At 40.3% G+C, this 19,786-nt stretch overlaps 1 protein-coding gene across 3 annotated transcripts in view; it reads left to right on the top strand.

Annotated features, from left to right (window-relative positions):
* The window catches only part of CEP104 (centrosomal protein 104), a 48,582-nt gene that overhangs the window by 12,721 nt on the left and 16,075 nt on the right, over positions 1-19,786 (top strand). For all 3 annotated transcript variants that reach the window (XM_075906614.1, XM_075906613.1, XM_075906612.1), the window contains exons 6-17: positions 940-1,016; positions 2,960-3,128; positions 4,093-4,251; positions 4,760-4,990; positions 5,701-5,904; positions 6,566-6,733; positions 8,436-8,609; positions 14,809-14,985; positions 15,404-15,610; positions 16,163-16,279; positions 18,211-18,247; positions 19,201-19,282. In XM_075906614.1, coding sequence (XP_075762729.1) covers positions 940-1,016; positions 2,960-3,128; positions 4,093-4,251; positions 4,760-4,990; positions 5,701-5,904; positions 6,566-6,733; positions 8,436-8,609; positions 14,809-14,985; positions 15,404-15,610; positions 16,163-16,279; positions 18,211-18,247; positions 19,201-19,282 — 1,802 coding nt within the window. The remainder of the gene's footprint in view (positions 1-939; positions 1,017-2,959; positions 3,129-4,092; positions 4,252-4,759; positions 4,991-5,700; positions 5,905-6,565; positions 6,734-8,435; positions 8,610-14,808; positions 14,986-15,403; positions 15,611-16,162; positions 16,280-18,210; positions 18,248-19,200; positions 19,283-19,786) is intronic.

Raw genomic sequence — 19,786 nt, 5'->3', positions numbered from 1 at the left:
GACTATAAGGAATCTAGGGTGGTGTGGGGGGGGATGCCACCCCAGGCCCTTCATAGACCCCCCTTCCGATAGTCTGGCTCTGCCCCAGGCGTCCCCGATTTAGCCGCTGCAGGTCAGTTTCAGCAGCCGCTGAATCTGTATGCCTGTGGCAGAGCAGCTGGGGTGCTGCTGGGTTGGTCCGGTAGCGTTTCCCCTTGGCGCTGCGAGATCAACCCTGCAGCACCTCAGTTGCTCTTGGGGACGCCTGGGCCAGAGCAGCTGGGGTGCTGCTGGGTTGGTCCCATAGCGCCAAGGGGCGGCGCTAGACCAACCCTGCAGCACCCCAGCTGCTCTGCCCCAGGCGTCCCCAAGTCAGCCGCTGCTGAAACTGACCAGCGGCTGACTCCAGGAAGCCCCGGGGCAGAGCAGCTCTGCCTCGGGCTTCTCGGAGTCAGCCGCTGGTCAGTTTCAGCGGCGGCTGAATCGGGGACAGCTGGGGTGCTGCCAGGTTGGTCCCGCAGCTCCGAGGAGCAGCGCTACGGGACCTACTGGCAGCACTCCAGCTGCTCTGCCCCCAGCTTCCCCGATTCAGCCGCTGGTCAGTTTCAGCAGCGGCTGAATCGGGGAAGCTGGGGGCAGAGCAGCTCCAATGGTCTGGCTGCCCGGACCACTTCTGGGTTCCTGATGGTGCCGGACCATCAGGAGTGCCGGACCAATGGAGTTTTACTGTAGTATTTTGTCAGCAGTAAGGTAAAAACACTACTAATATTGAGAGACCTCTTCATAGTTAGTTTGAGTGAAGATGCTATTAATTCTGCTTAGTTATTAGTCTAAAAATAGAGGCATATTGGAAAAGGCATAACATGATGTCTCCTGTTCAATTTTAATTGTTTGTATTTATAGTTTTTAATCTGTTCAATCAAAAATTGGAGACATTACATTAATGTTTTTCTTCCAAAGCCTTCAAGAGAGAAGCTGATTGACCATTACCTTGGGAACAGTCCAGATGACCTAGCTTTAGATGGAACATACCTTGGGTAAGATTTCTCTGTTGACATTTGTAGTAGAGGAGTTAAAACTGGTGACCTGATGAGCTATAATTAAAAACAGTTTGGGTACCGGAACTTTGTAATTTCTAAGCTGAAAATTGTGCCGATTATTGTTGGATTTCTTGCTTAGTGAATGAACACAGTGCAGTTACATTCTGTTGGGTCTTATTTGTCGTCAGCCACTTATGTGTCTTATTTCTCAGAAATGTTATTCCTTAAATACCAAATTTGAACCCAAGTGGTTGTTACAGATTTGATAGCACTAGTTATTCTTCTTGGCATCTTGTTAGCCAGCCCAACGTTAACTACCATTCATCCTATTTTCTTCTTTAACATTTATAATTTGGTTGCCATCACAACATGTATGCTAGCAGCTAAGGAGTCAGCTAATGTGGCATCACTGCATATTTGGACAGTAGTAGTTCTTCTGTCAGCTGACAGACAAGGAGGGTAGTTTGACTAACATACTAGCCTGTACTCTCCAGGAGCTATCTAGAGCTCTGATTTTGACCTCTTACTGAGTTCATCTCCTACTGTCATTATTGTAGCAAGCCACCAGCCCCCTGTTTCTCTTTTAGGCTGAGTAATTGTAGATTTTCAGACCTCTACTACAGCAATGCAAATTGTGCTATTTTGCGCATGCAGATCAAATAACTGACAACATTTATTGCATGCAAACTGTAGTTACTTAATTTACACACATGATGGTTTTTACATGTGTTGATATATGGATATCCATGTCCACTGCATAGGATTTTGATATTTTGGCCTGTAATACTTCCTACTTATTCTGATCCAATGGTTCCAGTCTTAGCATAATCAAAAGATTATTGGATTACTTGTGTGATAACTATAGGTTGTCATATAGCGTGCCTAGTACACAAAAAGACTATCAAAATAACTCAATCTTCTAGTTTTCAAGAATCTTATTTTTCTGGATCATTTTTCTTTGTTCATTTTTAAAATTTTAGCATCTCACTTAAAAAGAAATGGTTATTCTCAGTCATAAATTTATATATTTTGAAGATCAGAAGGAACCATCGTGATCATCTAGGATTCTCGTCTGAAATGTGTACCATGGCCCTTACAAAAATTACTGGGTGAGATTCTATCAAACCCTTATCTTGTGGTTGGTCTAGAAAATATATTTTTAGAAAGATTTCGTCATCATTTACAGACTTGAATGATGGTGAAACTAACATATTCCTTGGTGGTCTGTTTTAGTGATTAATTTCCCTTGTAGGGAACATGTTCTTTTGAATAAAAGACAATTTTATAAAGCCATTGATCAGATTATTTACTTACTAAAGTCACAGCAGTCATATCCACATTCTCTAGTACTAGAGGTAGTATTTTCAAGTGTACCTCATTTGAAGGGAAAAGCCCCTTAAAGTGGATCTGGGCTGTGAGGAAAAGGATTTGACGAATGATGAAAATAGGAGTATAATAATTAGCTGTTCGCTAGTACTCTGAATCTTTAAAGCCGTTAAAGATTAAAGGTAAGAGACATTATAAGAGACAGCTGCTCATCTTCCTTAGAAAAATCCTCAATGACCAAAGTGTGATGATGTAATCATATAGATGTCACTGAAAACTGATCAACATCTGAGGAGGTAGTAGGTCTAGAACATTGAGTTAGGAGGTAACCCATCCCCTAATCTTCAGTGTAGAGTAAAATGGAAAATATACATTTTGGTTAATTATTATTAAAACCAATAGAAGAAATAACTTTTGCAAGATATAAACTTCTATTTCAAATTAAATTTGACTTGGGACCCATTTAAAATAAGTGAGAGCCACAATATACTGAAGAATGAAGAAAGATAATTGTCATCTTAATATATATCAATTTGCTGGCAGCAAAAAGAGACGGAATATATTGTAGCTGCTGCTTCAGATTAACCTCAAAATTATCTAATTTTTTCCTCCAGAAAGCCTGACTCCATTTCACCACTGGATGATTTGGCTTTTGATATGTACCAGGATCCAGAAGTTGCTCAGATAATTCGTAAACTGGATGAGAGAAAGCATGAAGCTGTTCGTCATGAACGTTACGACTATGCCAAGAAACTCAAACAAGCTATTGCTGACTTGCAAAAGGTACTGTTTAATGACTGTTGTGTCACAGATCCATGAGCTTTTCATTTGTCCATAAGGTGTTCCTCAGTTTTTGCAGTAAAATGCATTTGTAGTGGCTGCAGTTAGGAATCATTAAAAAGGGTATAGAGAATAAGGCAGAGAATATTTTATTGCCTCTGTATAAAACTGGCAGGTCCACATCTTAAATACTGTGTACAGATATGGTTGCCTCATTTCAAAATAGACATCTTGGCATTGGAAAAGGTTCAGAAAAGGGCAGCAAAAACTATTAGGTGTTTGGAACAGGTGCCATATGAAAAGAGATTAAAAAGACTGGGACTTTTCATCTTAGAAAAGAGGAGACTAAGGGGGGATATGATAGAGGTCTATAAAATTATGACTGATGTAGAAAAAGTGAATAAGGAAAAGTTATTTACTTGTTCCCAAAACATAAGAACTAGAGATCACCAAATGAAGTTAATAGGTAACAGGTTTAAAATAAACAAAAGGAAGTTTTTCTTCACTCAGTGCAAAGTCGACCTGTGAAACTCATTGCCAGAGGATGTTGTGAAGACTAGGACTTTAACAGGGTTCAAAAAAGAACTAGATAAATTCATGGAGGTTAGGTCCGTCAATGGCTATTAACCAGGATGGGTAGGAATGGTGTCTCTAGTCTCTGTTTGTCAGAGGCTGGAAATGGATGACAGTAGAGGGATCATTTGATGATTCCCTGTTCTGTTCACTCCCTCTGGGGCACCTGGCATTGGCCACTGTCGGCAGACAGGACACTGGGCTAGATGGACCTTTTGTCTGACCCAGTCTGGCTGTTCTTATGTTCAGTTCAGTTCACCCAGTATGGCTGTTCTTGTGTTTAAAAATAACAAATGAAAAGTCATACAATTGAGTTTTATAGCTGGAATTCTATATACATTTTAAAAATGTGATTTCCAGCAACCTGTGATTTCACACAAACCTTATTTTTCAGGTTGGGGAACGACTCGGACGGTATGAGGTAGAAAAGCGCTGTGCTGTAGAGAAGGAAGATTATGATCTTGCAAAGCAGAAGAAACAGCAGATGGAAGAGTATCGCCTGAAGGTATATCAGCAACTGGAACTGCACAACCTTCTGGATCCAGATCTGATGGTAAGTTTTACTAGTCATAATATAAAAATAAATACATGGTGGTTTGACTAATCAGGCTTTATCAATTGGCATTATAAATAGAAGTGTGCCTGAGAAACTAAAATAAACTCAAGGAATAGGAACTGTCATAGAATATTTTTGTTAAATCTTCATATTACTGCCATACATCATCTCCATATTTGGTGCATGTAACAAACTTCACTCTGCACATGTATGGGAAAATTGAAAGGGAATATTGACCCAGAGGTGTATTTGTAACTTTATATTATACCTGGAAAGCATTATTTGCCAGTTAGGTGAGGCTGCTCATAATCTGTTGTTTTCTCTCCTGGGTTGCTTTGCTTTTAAGGCAGACACCTGCATTAGAGCCAGGATTTCAGAGCTAACTTGTAAGTGTTTATTCATAGGCAGCTGATGTAATAGTGGTAGCTGAACTTCACTTCCAGCATTTTGTTTTGAAGCAATGTACAGAAATTGTATATTACAAAATTACTCTTTCTTTTCTCAGATCCGAAGACCTCCTGAATTGCCCCTTGAGCCTTTGGTTTATTCAGTTAGTCCTCGGCAAAAGAAACCCATGCAGTTATCCCAGCATGAGAAAGCAGAAGCACAGAAGATAGAGCCTTTTCCACAAGAAAAGTCACCTGAGACAACTTTTCCTGAACCTGTTATTCCTGAACACTCTGCTTCTCCTGTAGCCCCACCACCAGTCTCTGTAGATGGTTTTCCAAAGACAAATGTATGTGATATTGTTTATTCATTAAGCACATTACATAAAACATTATAAAACAATGTGGTCTACATCATTTCAGCTGGCTTGGATTGCAAGGCTGTTTAATTGCAGTATAGGCAGCCAGGCTCAGGCTAGGATCCTGTGAAGTGGAATTGTCCCAGTGCTCAGACTGCAGCCTGAGATGGAACATCTGCACTTCAGTTAAACAGCCTCTTAGCTCGAGCCCCCTAAGCTCAAGTCAGATGATACCCATGACCTCAAGGTGTCTTAACTGAGGCTTAGACATGACCAAATAGGCCAGCCCAACTTCCACTGATGCCAGCAGAGACTCCCATTGATTTCCGTAGGAGTTGGATTGGACCCTAAGAGCAGCAATAATCTCTTTACAGTATGCTGGAGTTAAATAATGTAAACTGTCTATGTTGACTTCATATCTGGAGAGAGGCTATAAATGGAACTCCATAATGTTTTTAATCTTTTTCTTATCTGCTTAATGTCATATAAAATATATCCTTTGTACTGACTTCCATTCTGAAAACACTGTTGTCATAGTAACAGGATAAAAAATGAGCATGTCCAAATCTGCATGTAAAATGCAGGAGATACAACTCTGGAGAAAAGTCTGGATAGATTGTGTTGAAATGAATCAAAGTAGCGATGGAAGAACATCAGATCTCAGTCACATTTAGAATTACTTTGCTTGCCTTCTCCATTAGGTTGAATTTCTGCCTTATGATGAGAGACCTCTCCCAGCTATTCGTAAACATCATGAGGAAGGATTTGCTTACCTTGAGCCAGAGATGAATGAAGAAGATATCAGTGATACTCCAAGAAGTGGCATCACTGGGGAACCAGAACCATTAACTGAGAAAGCACTGAGGGAGGCCAGTCCAGCCATTGAAGTTTTTGGAGAGGCCTTGGTAAACTCTAGGAAAAATAAACCTCTGCACGTTTATAATCCAGATCTTGAGTCATTTTAGAATTCACTTTGAGAGCAAAACATGAGATAATAGTTTCACATATGTAACGATTAAATGCAAATATAAAGTTTGGTATCGCTATGTCTATTATTAAAATCTGGTGCTTATTTTCAGCCTATTTTCTGGTGCCTACCTAACTTTCTGCTGCTAATGAGTTGGTTAACTATTGTTGGGGAAATCTATTAGGTGTATATAAAATTATGTAGATTTGGTCCATCCATTTTCAGGAATGAGATAAAATATTTGCAGATTATCTGTTTTAGAATTTGTCTTCTGCTGGAAATTTCACTGCTAGTGCCACAAGGATTGGTGATTTATTAGTAGATAGGTGATTCAACAAACTATCCCAGATTTTGACAGGTTTAAGATATTAATCCCTTTTTCTTTGGCATAAAATCTCATTTTTCCTTGAAGCAGTTTTATGGGAGACATTTTCAAGGGTGCAAAGTAAAGAAAGAAATCTCACTGTCTTTGAAATTTAAATGGATTTGGGAGCTTAACTCCGATTTTGCCTTTGCAGTTTTCTTCCTGTGTCGCACTAAATTATGAGTTGAGTTGCCAGCATTGGCCATTTGTTAACAGTAATCTTGCTCTGTATCAGGTTGCAGGAGCATATTCCAAGACTTGGTCGTATCGAGAAGATGCTCTGCTTGCTATATATAAAAAGCTGATGGAAATGTCTGCCGGCACATCTAAGGATGATTTAAAGAATATGCTTAGAGCTGCTGTCTTTCTCATAAGAAGAGCTATAAAAGACATAGTGTCTTCAGTGAGTAATACTGTTTGATAATAATAATATCATCATTGAAGCTCCAGTCCTGCCTAACCTTGTGCAGGGCTGTACTCACGTGGAAAAAGTTTCAGGATCAGAGCCTAGTAAATGTAGGCTTTTAGTGGAGAAAATAATTGTAAACATATTAAATATCTGAACAATCTACACTTTAAAAGGGAATGCTGTTGTATTAATTTTGGCTCTGAATTATCGGAGCAATTTTACAAAAATGTGATTTCATGCAGGTTTTTAATTGCTGCAGAATTTAGGGAACTGCATAATATGCAGAGCTAAATATTTCAATAGTTTGTAAAATGTGAGCATCTTTGGTTGTCTGTATATTGTATACCACCAGCAATGGTGACAGTGCTCAATAAATACATTTTATAAAACTTTTTATACAGAATTTAAATGCTAGACTAGAAACTTAGGTTATTTAGCAAATAATATATCTTATGGGTAATGTACCCTGAAATGATTCTCTAATGCTTCACACAACATGAGTGAAAGCTGAGAATCCTAAAATTCATCTTAAATTTAGCAATTTAATTCTATAAAATACCCTAGGGAACAAGTAACAGTTAAATGTGCATAGCTGAAGTGTGTAGTTAAGGCATCTTGGTTCTTGCAATCAATACTTTGTGCAGACTTTTTCAGAATGAATAAAGGAAGGTAGACTATCTGCCTTTACTTAAGTCATTTAATCTAGTTTTGGGCAAAATAAAGGCAATATTTCTCACATTTGAAGTAAGGATGTTAAATTGCATTTAATCAGCTAATCGAGTAGTCAATGGAATTTCTGGCGACTACTCAATTAGTCAGTAAGGAGGGAAACTGCAGAGCGGCAGTGGAGTTAGCTCCTAGCCCTGGAAGCTAACCCTGATGTGGCTCTGCCTTTTAAATGGATTAAGAGCCGGGTGGCTCCTTACAAAGCAAAGGTGCAGCGTCTGGGACTGGGTGCAATCCAGGACAGCTGAGTCCCAGCTCATACCTAGTCCCCCGATACACCTATGCCTCCCCTGAAACTCCCCTCCCCCCATGGAGACACTACTGGGGGGAACCATCTTTTAAGTTGGCTCCACCCAGCACTGGCTCCTGCCTCCTTCCCCTCTCCCCTCCCCCTCCCGCTGCCTCTGATAGAGACAGCGGGCTGGGGCGGAGGGGGGGAGTGACTAGTTGTGTAGTGACTTGACTACCTTATGAGCTTAATAGGTAGTTGACTACTTGACTAGTCGCTTATAACCCTAATTTGAAGAAGCCCAAAGTTAAGTAGTGGTCTTAGAAAAGTAACTATTGATGCAATATGTACTGACATTGGGCTTGAGTGTTTTATGAGGTTGATATAGGAAACAGAATGGGTTGAAGAAGGGTAAATTTTATAGTCTCCAGCTATGCCTCAGGAGATGGGAAAAGCTCTCCCCCTCTCCCTCCTCCGATATTGCTGGGTATTCTAGAAAATCAATGGAATGCATTGTTTGGCCCTTCACATTAGGATTTAACTCATGTTTTCAGGAGTGTGGGTAGAGGGGAGAGAACACCCGAGGCCACGTCAATTACCATGCTTTCCCTTTTGACATTTTGGTAATTCTAGAATGTTGGTGCTTTTATTAATTCTAGAAAACAGACTATGGGATATTACATAGAAACAGAAAATTCTAATTTTTTTGTTTTTGTTGTTTTAATAATCTTTTAAACTCAGGTTTTCCAAGCTTCCCTGAAACTTTTGAAAATGATCATCACTCAATATATACCAAAGCATAAGCTAGGTAAATTGGAAACAGCTCATTGTGTGGAAAGAACACTTCCAAATTTACTTTCTAGAACAGGAGACTCTTCAACCCGTCTTCGTATTGTGGCTGCAAACTTTGTCCAGGTAGGAATGTCTTCGGAACTGCATATTAGAATGACTTTTAACACAATATGTCGCTGTTTTGCCCACACACATTGAGAATGCATAAGGAGAGATGGGCTGCATGACATCTGTCCAAAATCAAATGTAAAGTTAATATGCAAATGTTATAAGAACTATTGGCTCTCCACTGATCAGTTTACTGCTGCTGAATTAACCTAAATAAGCCCCACATTATGGTTATATGTTTTTACACTAAATGTTAATCTTCCATTTTGGTTTGAATTAGGGATGTTAAATATTGGTTAATTGAATAATCGAGTAACCTCATGAAATGTTATCTGTTAGTCGACCATTCTATATTCCCCGGGTGTGGGGCTGGCAGCTACTGTATCAGAGGCAGTGCGGAGTGCCAGGTGGGAGCTAGTCCATGATGGAAGCCAGTGTAAAAACCAGCTCCCCTTGCGGACCAGCTGCCTGTCGCCCTGTGCTGCTACCTCTGATAAAGACGCAGCAGCGCAGGGTGGCAGCAGCCCCTATCTAGGGGGTGTCTGAGTTCCCAAATGCGGTATGAACTGGAACTGACCCAAGCTGCCTGCCCGCCCAGCTCCTAATACACTTTAAATGCAGAGACAAAGCAAGGGTTAGGTCCAAGATGCATCGCAAGCCAGAACTGAGCCAGGCTGCTGGCCAGCCTGCTAAAAATGTACTGGCAGGGAGAGGGAAATGTGTGTAGTCTATAGCATTAACCTATAAGCTTTTGCTTATCAGTTAATCAACTATACTATTACATCCCTAGTTTGAATTTGATATTTCTGGAAAATACTTTATTACACATTCTACTGTTCTATTTTCATGCCAATTGTTTAGGGCCACTAAAGACTTCCACATTCTGGGCTGGCTGCTTTCTGTGCTGTTTAACTCCCAAGCAGCAGCTATGGGAGCCAGTTTGCTCCAGTATCAGAAAGCCCTACAAACCTAGCTGCAAGCGAGCCAGCCCCAGAAGTTGCAAACTTTGGGAGCTCTAACAGCTGCTCATAGAAATTGACATTCTTGTCCATTTTATGGCTATAGTAGTGGCTAAATTGATAAGAATAAATTTTAGTCAACGGCTGCCATCTGGGAAGCACACTTCTTTTCTGGAAATGTCATGTGTTGATTTGTGAGAAACAAAATATTTTTTAGGATTTCCAGTTCACAAGACAATTCAAAATATTGTGCTGAATTGGAATTGCATCAGTATTTTGAACTATGGTTTATCTTGTGAACTGGAACTCCTGAGATTCATCTTGTACTGCTTGTGACACTGGAGACAAACTCTCACAGGATTTGGACCTAAACTGTGGAACTCACCCAACAGATGCTGACCAAGAACCTTGAAATCATTGGAACTAACTTCATTTGTTTGACTTAGCTTCATCACAGTTACTTTTTCAGAAACATGATTGCATCTACTGGTTTTGAAGTAATCTCCTAGCTTTCAGTCTAGTCCTCTAGGAGCAGAATGGACAGACAGTTTAGTTTATCATTCTTTTTAAATAATTTGAGTGGTATTGCCAAGATAAGAGCTACACAAGTACCTAGATAGCCCTTGCGCCCTCTTTATAATACGGTAGAATTTTTGATTAAAGGAAAATATATTTACACTCAGGTTCATTCGTGTAAAATTGTAAATAAATTTTCCTATGTCATGTCCTTGAGTTTGAGTCATTTTAATCTCATTGCTATAAAAACTAAGGGACATTTTTAAATTAGAAATAAAAAATGATGTAAATATCAGATTTAGCAAATGGAAAAAAAATGCCAGTTAAAAAATTGACAATCCATTTGACGTGTGGTGCCAGTGGTGAGCAATTGTGAACACTTAAAGTTAAAGTACAGATTGTTTTCCAGTAAAACTTAAAAGCAGGAACAGTAATTTTCTCTTTGTGTGCGTATGTGTTAATACAGTGCTAGGAGGGTACTAGATGAATCACTGGCGCAGAGTTATTTTGTCATTGAAAGCATCCAGATGGGGTGAAAAGGCTTTTCTTTCATTGCAGATTTGACTTAGATTTTAATAAGAATATTGTGAGAACTGCTCTGGTTTGTCACGCTAATCCCAAAAGTGGCTTATTTTATGAATACTGTACCTCTTAGCTCATCTACAATAGATTTGTAATTGTATACTTGAAAGGAAGTGAGGAAGCCATTACTTATATAGTTTTATTACCAGGACATAGAGTACTTGGCTTTGAAAGAGAGGAAGATGTAGTTATTATATTATTGGTAGGAGAAAATAAAAAAATACATAGAACCTAAACAATAAAACTTTATAAATATTTGGAGTGGACAGTAAAATTTTATATCATTTTCCTACAGGAGGTATAAAAGATGGTCATCCAGCCCTTTTCCTGTATATACTCAATACCTTTTTCCATCAGGTTTGCCTCTGACTTCAGTAGTAAATGCTTATCTATGATATATTTGAGAGAGTTTGTGTATATGTCTCTGCCCCCACACCTGTGCCCCCTTTAATTGGCTTACCAATTAAACATGATTTTATGTCCCTAGTCCTGCACCCCACAACCCTGACTCCTGCAACCCTTTGCTCTGAGCCACCCACATCCCCAAACCCTTGCCCTGAAGCACCCTTGCAACGTCAGGTAAATCTTCTAGTATGAACTGAATTTCAAATGAAGCCTTGCTTCATCATAATTTAAAAGCAAACCAATTTATGAAAGAAGCAGCTTCTCTTATGTTACTATTGCCACCACTTATCCCTTTGGCACATGGGTCCCACATAAACCCTGCACATGAAAGGTTGAAAACAAACCTTAAATTATCCTGTGCAATGGGTGGCTTGCAGTTCAGTGTTCTTCCTCCATGTGCATTCACTGCATATTCTTTTGATCCAGGTGGCAAGTTGCATCCCATTCTCACTTTCCCCTGTCAGCTGCTTATCTCTTTTTCCTAGACACTGGCAACCAATATTCAGTCAGTTGTCCTGGCAAGACCAGTAGTGGCTCATGGTCTGAGCTGTGTTGCAATAAACCTGTCAAAACAGATTCCTCTTTGTATACAACCTGCCTGAAGTAATGTCTGGCTCCTTCTTGGTTCCCTCCCTGCCTTTTGTCAGGTTTGCTTACAAGAAAACAGGGTGAAGTGAATACTACCTGGCCTCAGAGCGTCGTGGCCTGGTGTCTGTGCTTCTGTACTTCCAGTGTCACAGCTGACTTACATGTTTCTTTTAATCTACTTATTGTTGGCAGCTCCTTAGACAAGTTAGGAAACCTTCACCAAAACATACTTTAGTTAGTGACCTTCAGCAAATTTTAGTTACACATTCAATTGTATGCCGTTTGTGTTGAAGACATGAATGACGCTTGGCACTAAACTGACCAGTGAACCAAATTACAAATGCTTCAGGGGGTAGCTTAGTTAGTCTGTACAGGATAGACTTAAAAAACAACACATAGTCTGGTAGCACTTTAAAGACTAGCAAAACATGTAGATGATATCATGAGCTTTCATGCTATCAGACTATGTGTTGCTTTTTAAGTTTATCAAATTACAAATGTTACTTGAAATTTAAGAACATAAGAATGGCCAAATGGGGTCAGACAAAAGGTCCATCTAGCCCAGTGTCCTGTCTGCCGACAGTGGCCAATGCCAGGTGCCCCAGAGGGAGTGAACAGAACAGGGAATCATCAAATGATCCCTCTGCTGTCATCCATTTCCAGCCTCTGACAAACAGAGACTAGAGACACCATCCCTACCCATCTTGGTTAATAGCCATTGACGGACCAAACTTTCATGAATTTATCTAGTTCTTTTTTGAATCCTGTTAAAGTCCTGGTCTTCACAACATCCTCTGTGTGCTGTGTAAAGAAAAACTTCCTTTTGTTTGGTTTAAATCTACTACCTATTAATGTTATTTGGTGACCCCTAGTTCTTATGTTATGGGAACAAGTAAAATAGCTTCTTCCTTATTCACTTTCTCCAAACCTGTCATGATTTTATAGACCTCTATCATATCTCCACTTAGAAAAGAGGAGACTCAGATGAAAAGTCCCAGTCTTTTTAATCTCTTCATATGGCACCCATTCCAAATCGATGATCATTTTTGTTTCCTTCTTTTGGATATTTTCCAATGCTAATATATCTTTTTTGCGATGAGGTGATCACATCTGTACATATTATTTAAGATGTGGGTATACAATGATTTTATATAGAAGCAATAAGATGTTCTCTGTCTTATTCTCTATCCCTTTTTAAATGATTCCTAACATTGTTTGCTTGTTTGACTGCTGCTGCACATTGAGTGGATGTTTTAAGAGAACTATCCACAATGACTCCAAGATCTCTTTCAAATGGTTATAGCTAAATTAGTCCCCATCATTTTATTTGTGTAGTTTCTGGATGATAAATATTGACTAATCAAATAGTTCATGTATTTTGCATTGATTATTTGATTAGTCGATAAGGCACTTCTACCTTTGAAGGGTTCATTAATGGAAGGAATAACTCTTGTTTCAAGCATAGTGATATTTATTCACAGGGGGGAAATCCTGGATTTATTTATTGAATTTACTTGATGGGTAATAATCTGATTTATGATGCTACTTCCTAGATCAGAAGATGGTGGATTTACCCTCTTTTAGCATATGTAACCCATGGGTTATGCAAGGTTTTACAATCCCCGCCCCCCCTCTCCCTCCCCGTGGGCTAACTCATCTGCATGTTATACAAGTTTTTTTTTACTGAAATTACAGGAAGACAAGACTGACTCTTACTTGATAAAAGCAGCATATTTAAAATATGTTTTAAAAATTAATTACAAGTTAAAGCTACTAAAGGAATAAATAAATGGTAAAACGGTGTGGTTCAAAGGGGTTATATACCAGCAATAAGGGTTGTAGCGTACTTACTGCTCAGTGTCATCAGCTGCGGTTCATTAACACTTCATTACAGGTGCTATTCATTAACAGTACCCACGGTTCATCTCCCATGGGCTATACACGTGCGCGGGTTATCTAAGACTTTTTTTACACAGTCAGGAAAAACCATGGATTGCGCACAGGAGTGGGTAATACACATGCTCTAAATTACGGTAATCCAGGTTTATGTTAAAGCGACAAGGAGTCCTGTAGCACCTTAGGGTTTGTCTACACTAGGGTGACTAATGTAGGCATTTGAAGTTGCAAATGAAGCCCGGGATTTAAATATCCCAGGCTTCATTTGCATCTTGCCGGGCGCCGCCATTTTTAAATCCCCCTTAGTGCGGACTCCGTGCCCGCGGCTACATGTGGCACGGAGTAGGTAGTTCGAATTAGGCTCTCCACGAAGAGTAACGGTAGTTTGAATTAGAGAGCCTAATTCGAACTACCTACTCCGTGCCGCGTGTAGCCGCGGGCACAGAGTCTGCACTAAGGAGGATTTAAAAATGGCAGCGCCCGGCAAGATGCAAATGAAGCCCGGGATATTTAAATCCCGGGCTTCATTTGCAACTTCGAATGCCTACATTAGCCACCCTCGTTCGAACTAGGGTGGCAGTGTAGACATACCTTTATAGATTAACAGATGTATTGAAGCATAAGCTTTCGTGGGCAAAGACCCACTTCGTCAGATGCAGGTTTATGTTCTTGTCATTGAAATTAGAATCTAGCCTAATAATTAAAACGTGAAATGACAGTAGTTGTGTTTTTCTATCAACATGTTAAAATTACCAGTTTTGCTAGAATAGGTGCTGTCTAGCATTGAAAGGACCAAACAGCAAGTATCTTATGACAACAGAGTTCAACTATGAGGCTGTTTCCTCAGTAGATCAATAAAATATGATGTGTAGATTTCCTCTGCTTAAGCACTTTTCTAAGATAAGTCTTGAGGCATCATCATCAGATTTGCTCTAGGAAATTCTTTCTCTTCATTTCAGTTATTTAAAACAACAACAACAAAACCCTTTATTCTGCAGGTCTTGTTCAGGTGAGAGCTCCCAGAGAAATAATACTTCTCAGTAGGTGCAATCAGTGCATGTTCTCTGTCAATAAATCTGTTGTCAATAACAAGACTAACACTTTTTTCTTCTCTGTGTATGCTGTATACAGGTGAGTTTGTTGAAGTAGTGAATGGTCATCTGCCTTACAGTCTCATCTGATGTCTTGAATAACATTTAGCTTTGCATACAATTTCATCCCGTGTTTCAAAATTTTCCTGTGCATGTTAACTCTGCATTTCCCTACAGGAGATGGCACTATGTAATGAAGTTAAACCTCTTCAAATGATCCCTGTTCATCTGGTCCAGCCATTGAAACCAAATTCCCCTACTCATTTGGCAATGAGTCAGGTGGACTTGGTGGAACGCCTGTTGAAAGACCTGGGAACAGAAAATTCTGGTTTTACTATTGACAACGTCATGAAGGTAGGAGGATTCTACAGTATGTTAAGTCTCTCTTTCTTGGTTGATTGTTAGTTTATCTGTGTTGGAGTGCCAGCCACATTCACCAATTAATGAGGACCAATGAGCTTCTTTAGGAAGAATTAGACAACCTTGTGAAGATCCATAATTACCAAAAAAAAAAAAAAAAAAAAGCCCTATACAGGATATTTGGTTGGAGAAACATGTCTGTCTGTCTAAGCAATCACAATGCTCACAGTGAGGTGAGCAATCCTTCCAGATTAAGGGAACAGATCCTTTGATCTGACTGAGCTAGGCTCGGTACAGTGGAAATGGAGCAAGCAAAGGTGGTTTAAAGCTGCCTTTGTTTTCCCCCAAATGTAATAAGACTATTCCAGGCCAGATTAAATTAGAATAACCCTTTTCACCAATATATTTTCAGTTTGCGACAGGGGCATTGGAGCACAGAGTATATGAGGTACGCGATTCCGCATTACGGATTATCTTCGACATGTACAGGCAGCACCAGACTGTTATACTGGACTATCTTCCTCCAGATGATGCCAATACACGCAAGAATGTTCTCTATAAAACACTCTTTGATGGATTTACTAAAATAGATGGCAGACTTACTGAGGCTGAGCTTAGAGTAAGTAATAAGACTGTGGAAAGTGTGCAGTTATAGTAAGATACTGTACCACATTGAATTTGTAGCTGCACTGATCATAAAATGATTTATTAAAACATTTATAGCAAATTTTGTAATTGTAAATATCTTGATTCCATAGTAAAAAAGACTGGCACTAACTTTAACATGTTAATCAGTTTATACTAAATCACTGTTATGATTGTACTTTTTTCATGTTTAATCCCTAATTATATTTCTGAAACAGTAATAGTATTTTCACGTCCGTAATAAAAATCTAGGTGTCAGTAGTAGAATGGTCATTCTGTGACACGGATGAAGGGAAGATATGTTAAATTATTCATCTGTCAGTTTCCATCATGACAAAAACATCTAAATCACAATGAATTTATTTAAAATTAGGATAGAAGGTCCTTTTTTATATTGTAATAGACCAGTTGTTTTACATTCAGTAAGAAAACAATGTTATATACTTGATTAAATGGTGTTTAGCATCCTTCCTTGTATGAGAGAGTATTACAAAACCACGGTAACTGAGAGAGTATTTCTTAACAGGCACAGAAAAAGGCAGCCACAGAAGAAGCAGAAAAACAGAAAAAAGAGGAGATTAAGGTTCTGCAAGGGCAACTGGCAGCACTGAAGGAGATCCAGGCAGAAGTTCAGGCTGGAAAGGTCAATATCTTTTTCACCAAATGTCCTGAGTTGAAATTATCTTGTAACTAGAGGTTTTATCTTGCGTTGCTTGGGCCCTTCAGGGCAAGGGACTGTAGATGTGGGGGGTGTAGGAGTCAGGGCAGGGGAGGCTCAGGCCAGGGGCTTAGGAGGTTTGGGAGGGGAGCTCGCCGCAGCCACCCATGGCAGCAAGCATGGTGCTGCTCTGATGACATCTCCTCCCAGTAGGCCGGAGCTGTGGGGGGCGAGCAGGGCTTCCCCACCCGCAATCCGGCACTGCGACCGGTGGGGTGGGGACCTTGGGGGCATGCAGTATAGCTGTCCCCTGTGTTCTCTGCTCCTAGTGGTCATTGCAGATCATAACTGTCTTTTCTTCCAGACCCCTCCTTTTTCCATGTTATGGAAAACAATCTAATTCCAGGTATGTCTCATTTTCCTGGGACAACCAACACCTGACCTTGCATTAATAAGTTAGGATAAGAGGATGTTGCATACCAAATTTGGTGGTCCTAGCTGTTACCGTTTAGGAGGAGTTCTTAAATGGACTCACAGGCGGACGGATGTACTTATGGACAGATTACAGGATACTGGTCCTGTTTTTTCCTGATGAATACTGGAAACAGATTACACTGCTGTTCTGTGAGATGAAAGTTGCTTTGTGATAAACTTCAGTATTATATTAAACCACAAGAAGTGTAACTGAAGTATATGAAGTGACTGGTCTTTATTGATATCAGAAAAAGAAATTCTGTGTTTTGTTTTTGATAGCGTGGTACAAACATTGTGTCCAGGTAGGGTTATTTAATGCATCATGTGGTGTTTGGTGGATGCATCTACAAACTTTAAAATGTTAGAGTATTTGTTAGAGCAGTACATGGGTACTACAGGCAGTCCCCGGGTTACGCGGATCCAACTTACGTCGGATCCGTACTTACGAATGGGGCTTTTCTTGCCCCGGAGAACGCGGGCAGCGGGACCAGGGAGACGCGCCGTAGTCCCGCCGCTTGGGTTCTCCGCAGCTTTGCTCTGCGTCTCCCTGGTTCCGGGGGACTGTAGGTTTGTTCTTAAGTTGAATTTGTACTTAAGTCGGAACTGGCGTCCAGATTCAGCCGCTGCTGAAACTGACCAGCGGCTGACTACAGGAAGCCCGAGGCAGAGTTACTCTGCCCCTGGTTTCCTGGAATCAGCCACTGATCAGTTTCAGCAGCAGCTGACTTGGGGACACTTGGGGTAGAGCAGTTAGGGTGCTGCCGGGTTGGTCCCCGCAGCGCCGAGGTGCAGCACTGCGGGGACCTACCCGGCAGCGCCCCAGCTGCTCTGTCCCAGGCGTCCAGATTCAGCTGCTGTTGAAACTGACCAGCGGCTGATTCCAGGAAGCCCGGGCAGAGAAACTCTGCCTCGGGCTTCCTGTAGTCAGCCGCTGGTCAGTTTCAGTAGCGGCTGAATCTGGACACCAGTTCGACTTAAGTACAAATTCAACTTAAGAACAAACCTACAGTCCCTATCTTGTACGTAACCCGGGGACTGCCTGTATATATAATAACTCATGTAGGTCACTTAGAATGATGCTATACTGTGTCATTGTCAGCTATTAGAATTGTGCATGTTTGACTTTAAAGGTAGTAATGGTAGAGGGACGGTTGCCCATCCTGATTGCAAGGTTGCTGCTGTAGTATGTATGCCTGTGCCAACATAGGGACAGGAATATATCTACTGGAGGAATGCTGTTGTGTCCCAGCACTCAGAAGAAATCCTCTTTGGGAATGTTGGCTTCTGCACCACAGCCTTGACTTTGCTTCTCATTTCTTCGCTGACTGGGTTTTCTTTGGATTTATCTGCTCTTCCTTCCTGAAATACCAAGAAATCATTCTGTCCTGGCCAGTGCCATAGTCACCAATGGAATTACTGACGTCTCTTTCTCTGTTTGGCAGGAGAAAGAAAATGATTTTCAAAAGCCAAAGACTCAAGGTAAGCAAAGCTTAAAACTATTCAAAAAACACAGAAACCAAACTAGCCTTGAAATGTTTTGGATGGAGAAATAATTAGGACACGTGGCAACCAATAGGTGACTGACCATGGCATAATGCATGCTGACTCATCTGAGTTCAGAAACAAACACATCCTAGAGCTTTGGATTGGCTGAGGTTCAGTCTAACAGACAGAATCATTCTGTCTTCAGAGGAGAACTGACCATTTAATGTGCCAACATTAGTTGCCAGCAGTGAGGCTGGTAATTTCTCACGCCAGCTCAAATTGGCTTGTATTGAAGCCAGTTTGGATTTCTCCTCACAATGAGGGTGAAATCATCTGCCACTTTATTTTCAAAATGTTAAGCAACATTTTAAATAGGGACGGGTTTTCAACAGCCCGTTGCTGATGTTTTGTTGGTCAGAGCACCCAAAAACAAGCAGTTATCCTGCTATATACAGGAGTGTTGCCTCTTAGTGCTGCATATGCTTTAGTTGCTTGTCAATGTTTAGGAATATACTGTTCCAAATAATCAGGTGCTATTAAAATTTTGAGAAATAGTACTGTTCTGAAAGAACTTAGGGATAGCTCAGTGGTTTGAGCATTGACCTGCTAAACCCTGTCTTGTGAGTTCAATTCTTGAGGGGGCCATTTAGAGATCTCTTAAGGTCCCTTCCAGTTCTATGAGAGAGATTTATCTCCATAAATTTTTCAGGGGCAGGGATAGCTCAGTGGTTTGAGCCTTGACCTGCTTAAACCCAGGGTTGTGAGTTCAGTCCTTGAGGGGGCTATTTAGGGAGCTGGGGCACATCTGTCAGGGATGGTACTTTGTCCTGCCGTGAGGGCAGGGGACTGGTCTCAATGACCTCTCAAGGTCCCTTCCAGTTCTACAAGATAGGTATATCTCCATTTATTATTATTATCTATTGAGTTTAATAAATTCCTTTTTACAGGTGAGCAAATAAAGAAAGTCACCCTACCTGCAGCAACAGAGAGTCCAGATGATCATTCCTCAGTTGCAAATTATTTAGATAAGTAAGTAAAATCAGAAGCTTCTAACCTCTTTAATGTCACTGCTAAAGAGGAGATAGAGATAATCCAAATGCAAATAATTATACTGATGTTTGTAGACAATTCGTTAAATAAGATTTAAATAAAATGCAAATGGGGCCATTTTGAATATTTTAATTTCTTCCCCCTTATTCTTTATCTTCTACAATAAATACAGTTAAGACTGCACAAAGCAGGATTACCTCAAATTGCACAAATAGTGAAGGGTATGTGTGTACATGTGTTTTGAGAAGTTATGTCCATGGATTAGAAAACTGTCTCTGCTATAGGAACAGAGGCAAAGCTAAGGCTAAGACTATCACATTTAAGGACTTAATGAAAGTAGAAGATGTCCTTGGAGATTGGATAAAGTGTCCATGTGAGCTTTTCCCCAGTACTTATTTGTAATAAAGGGCATGTCCAGACTACATCCCTCTTTCAAAAGAGGGATGTATATTAGACAGATTGAAATTGCAAATGAAGCCAGGA

Source organism: Pelodiscus sinensis, chromosome 23 (genome assembly GCF_049634645.1).
Source record: "Pelodiscus sinensis isolate JC-2024 chromosome 23, ASM4963464v1, whole genome shotgun sequence".
Taxonomy (NCBI): domain Eukaryota; kingdom Metazoa; phylum Chordata; order Testudines; family Trionychidae; genus Pelodiscus; species Pelodiscus sinensis.
This window is presented reverse-complemented; position numbering and strand designations above follow the sequence as displayed.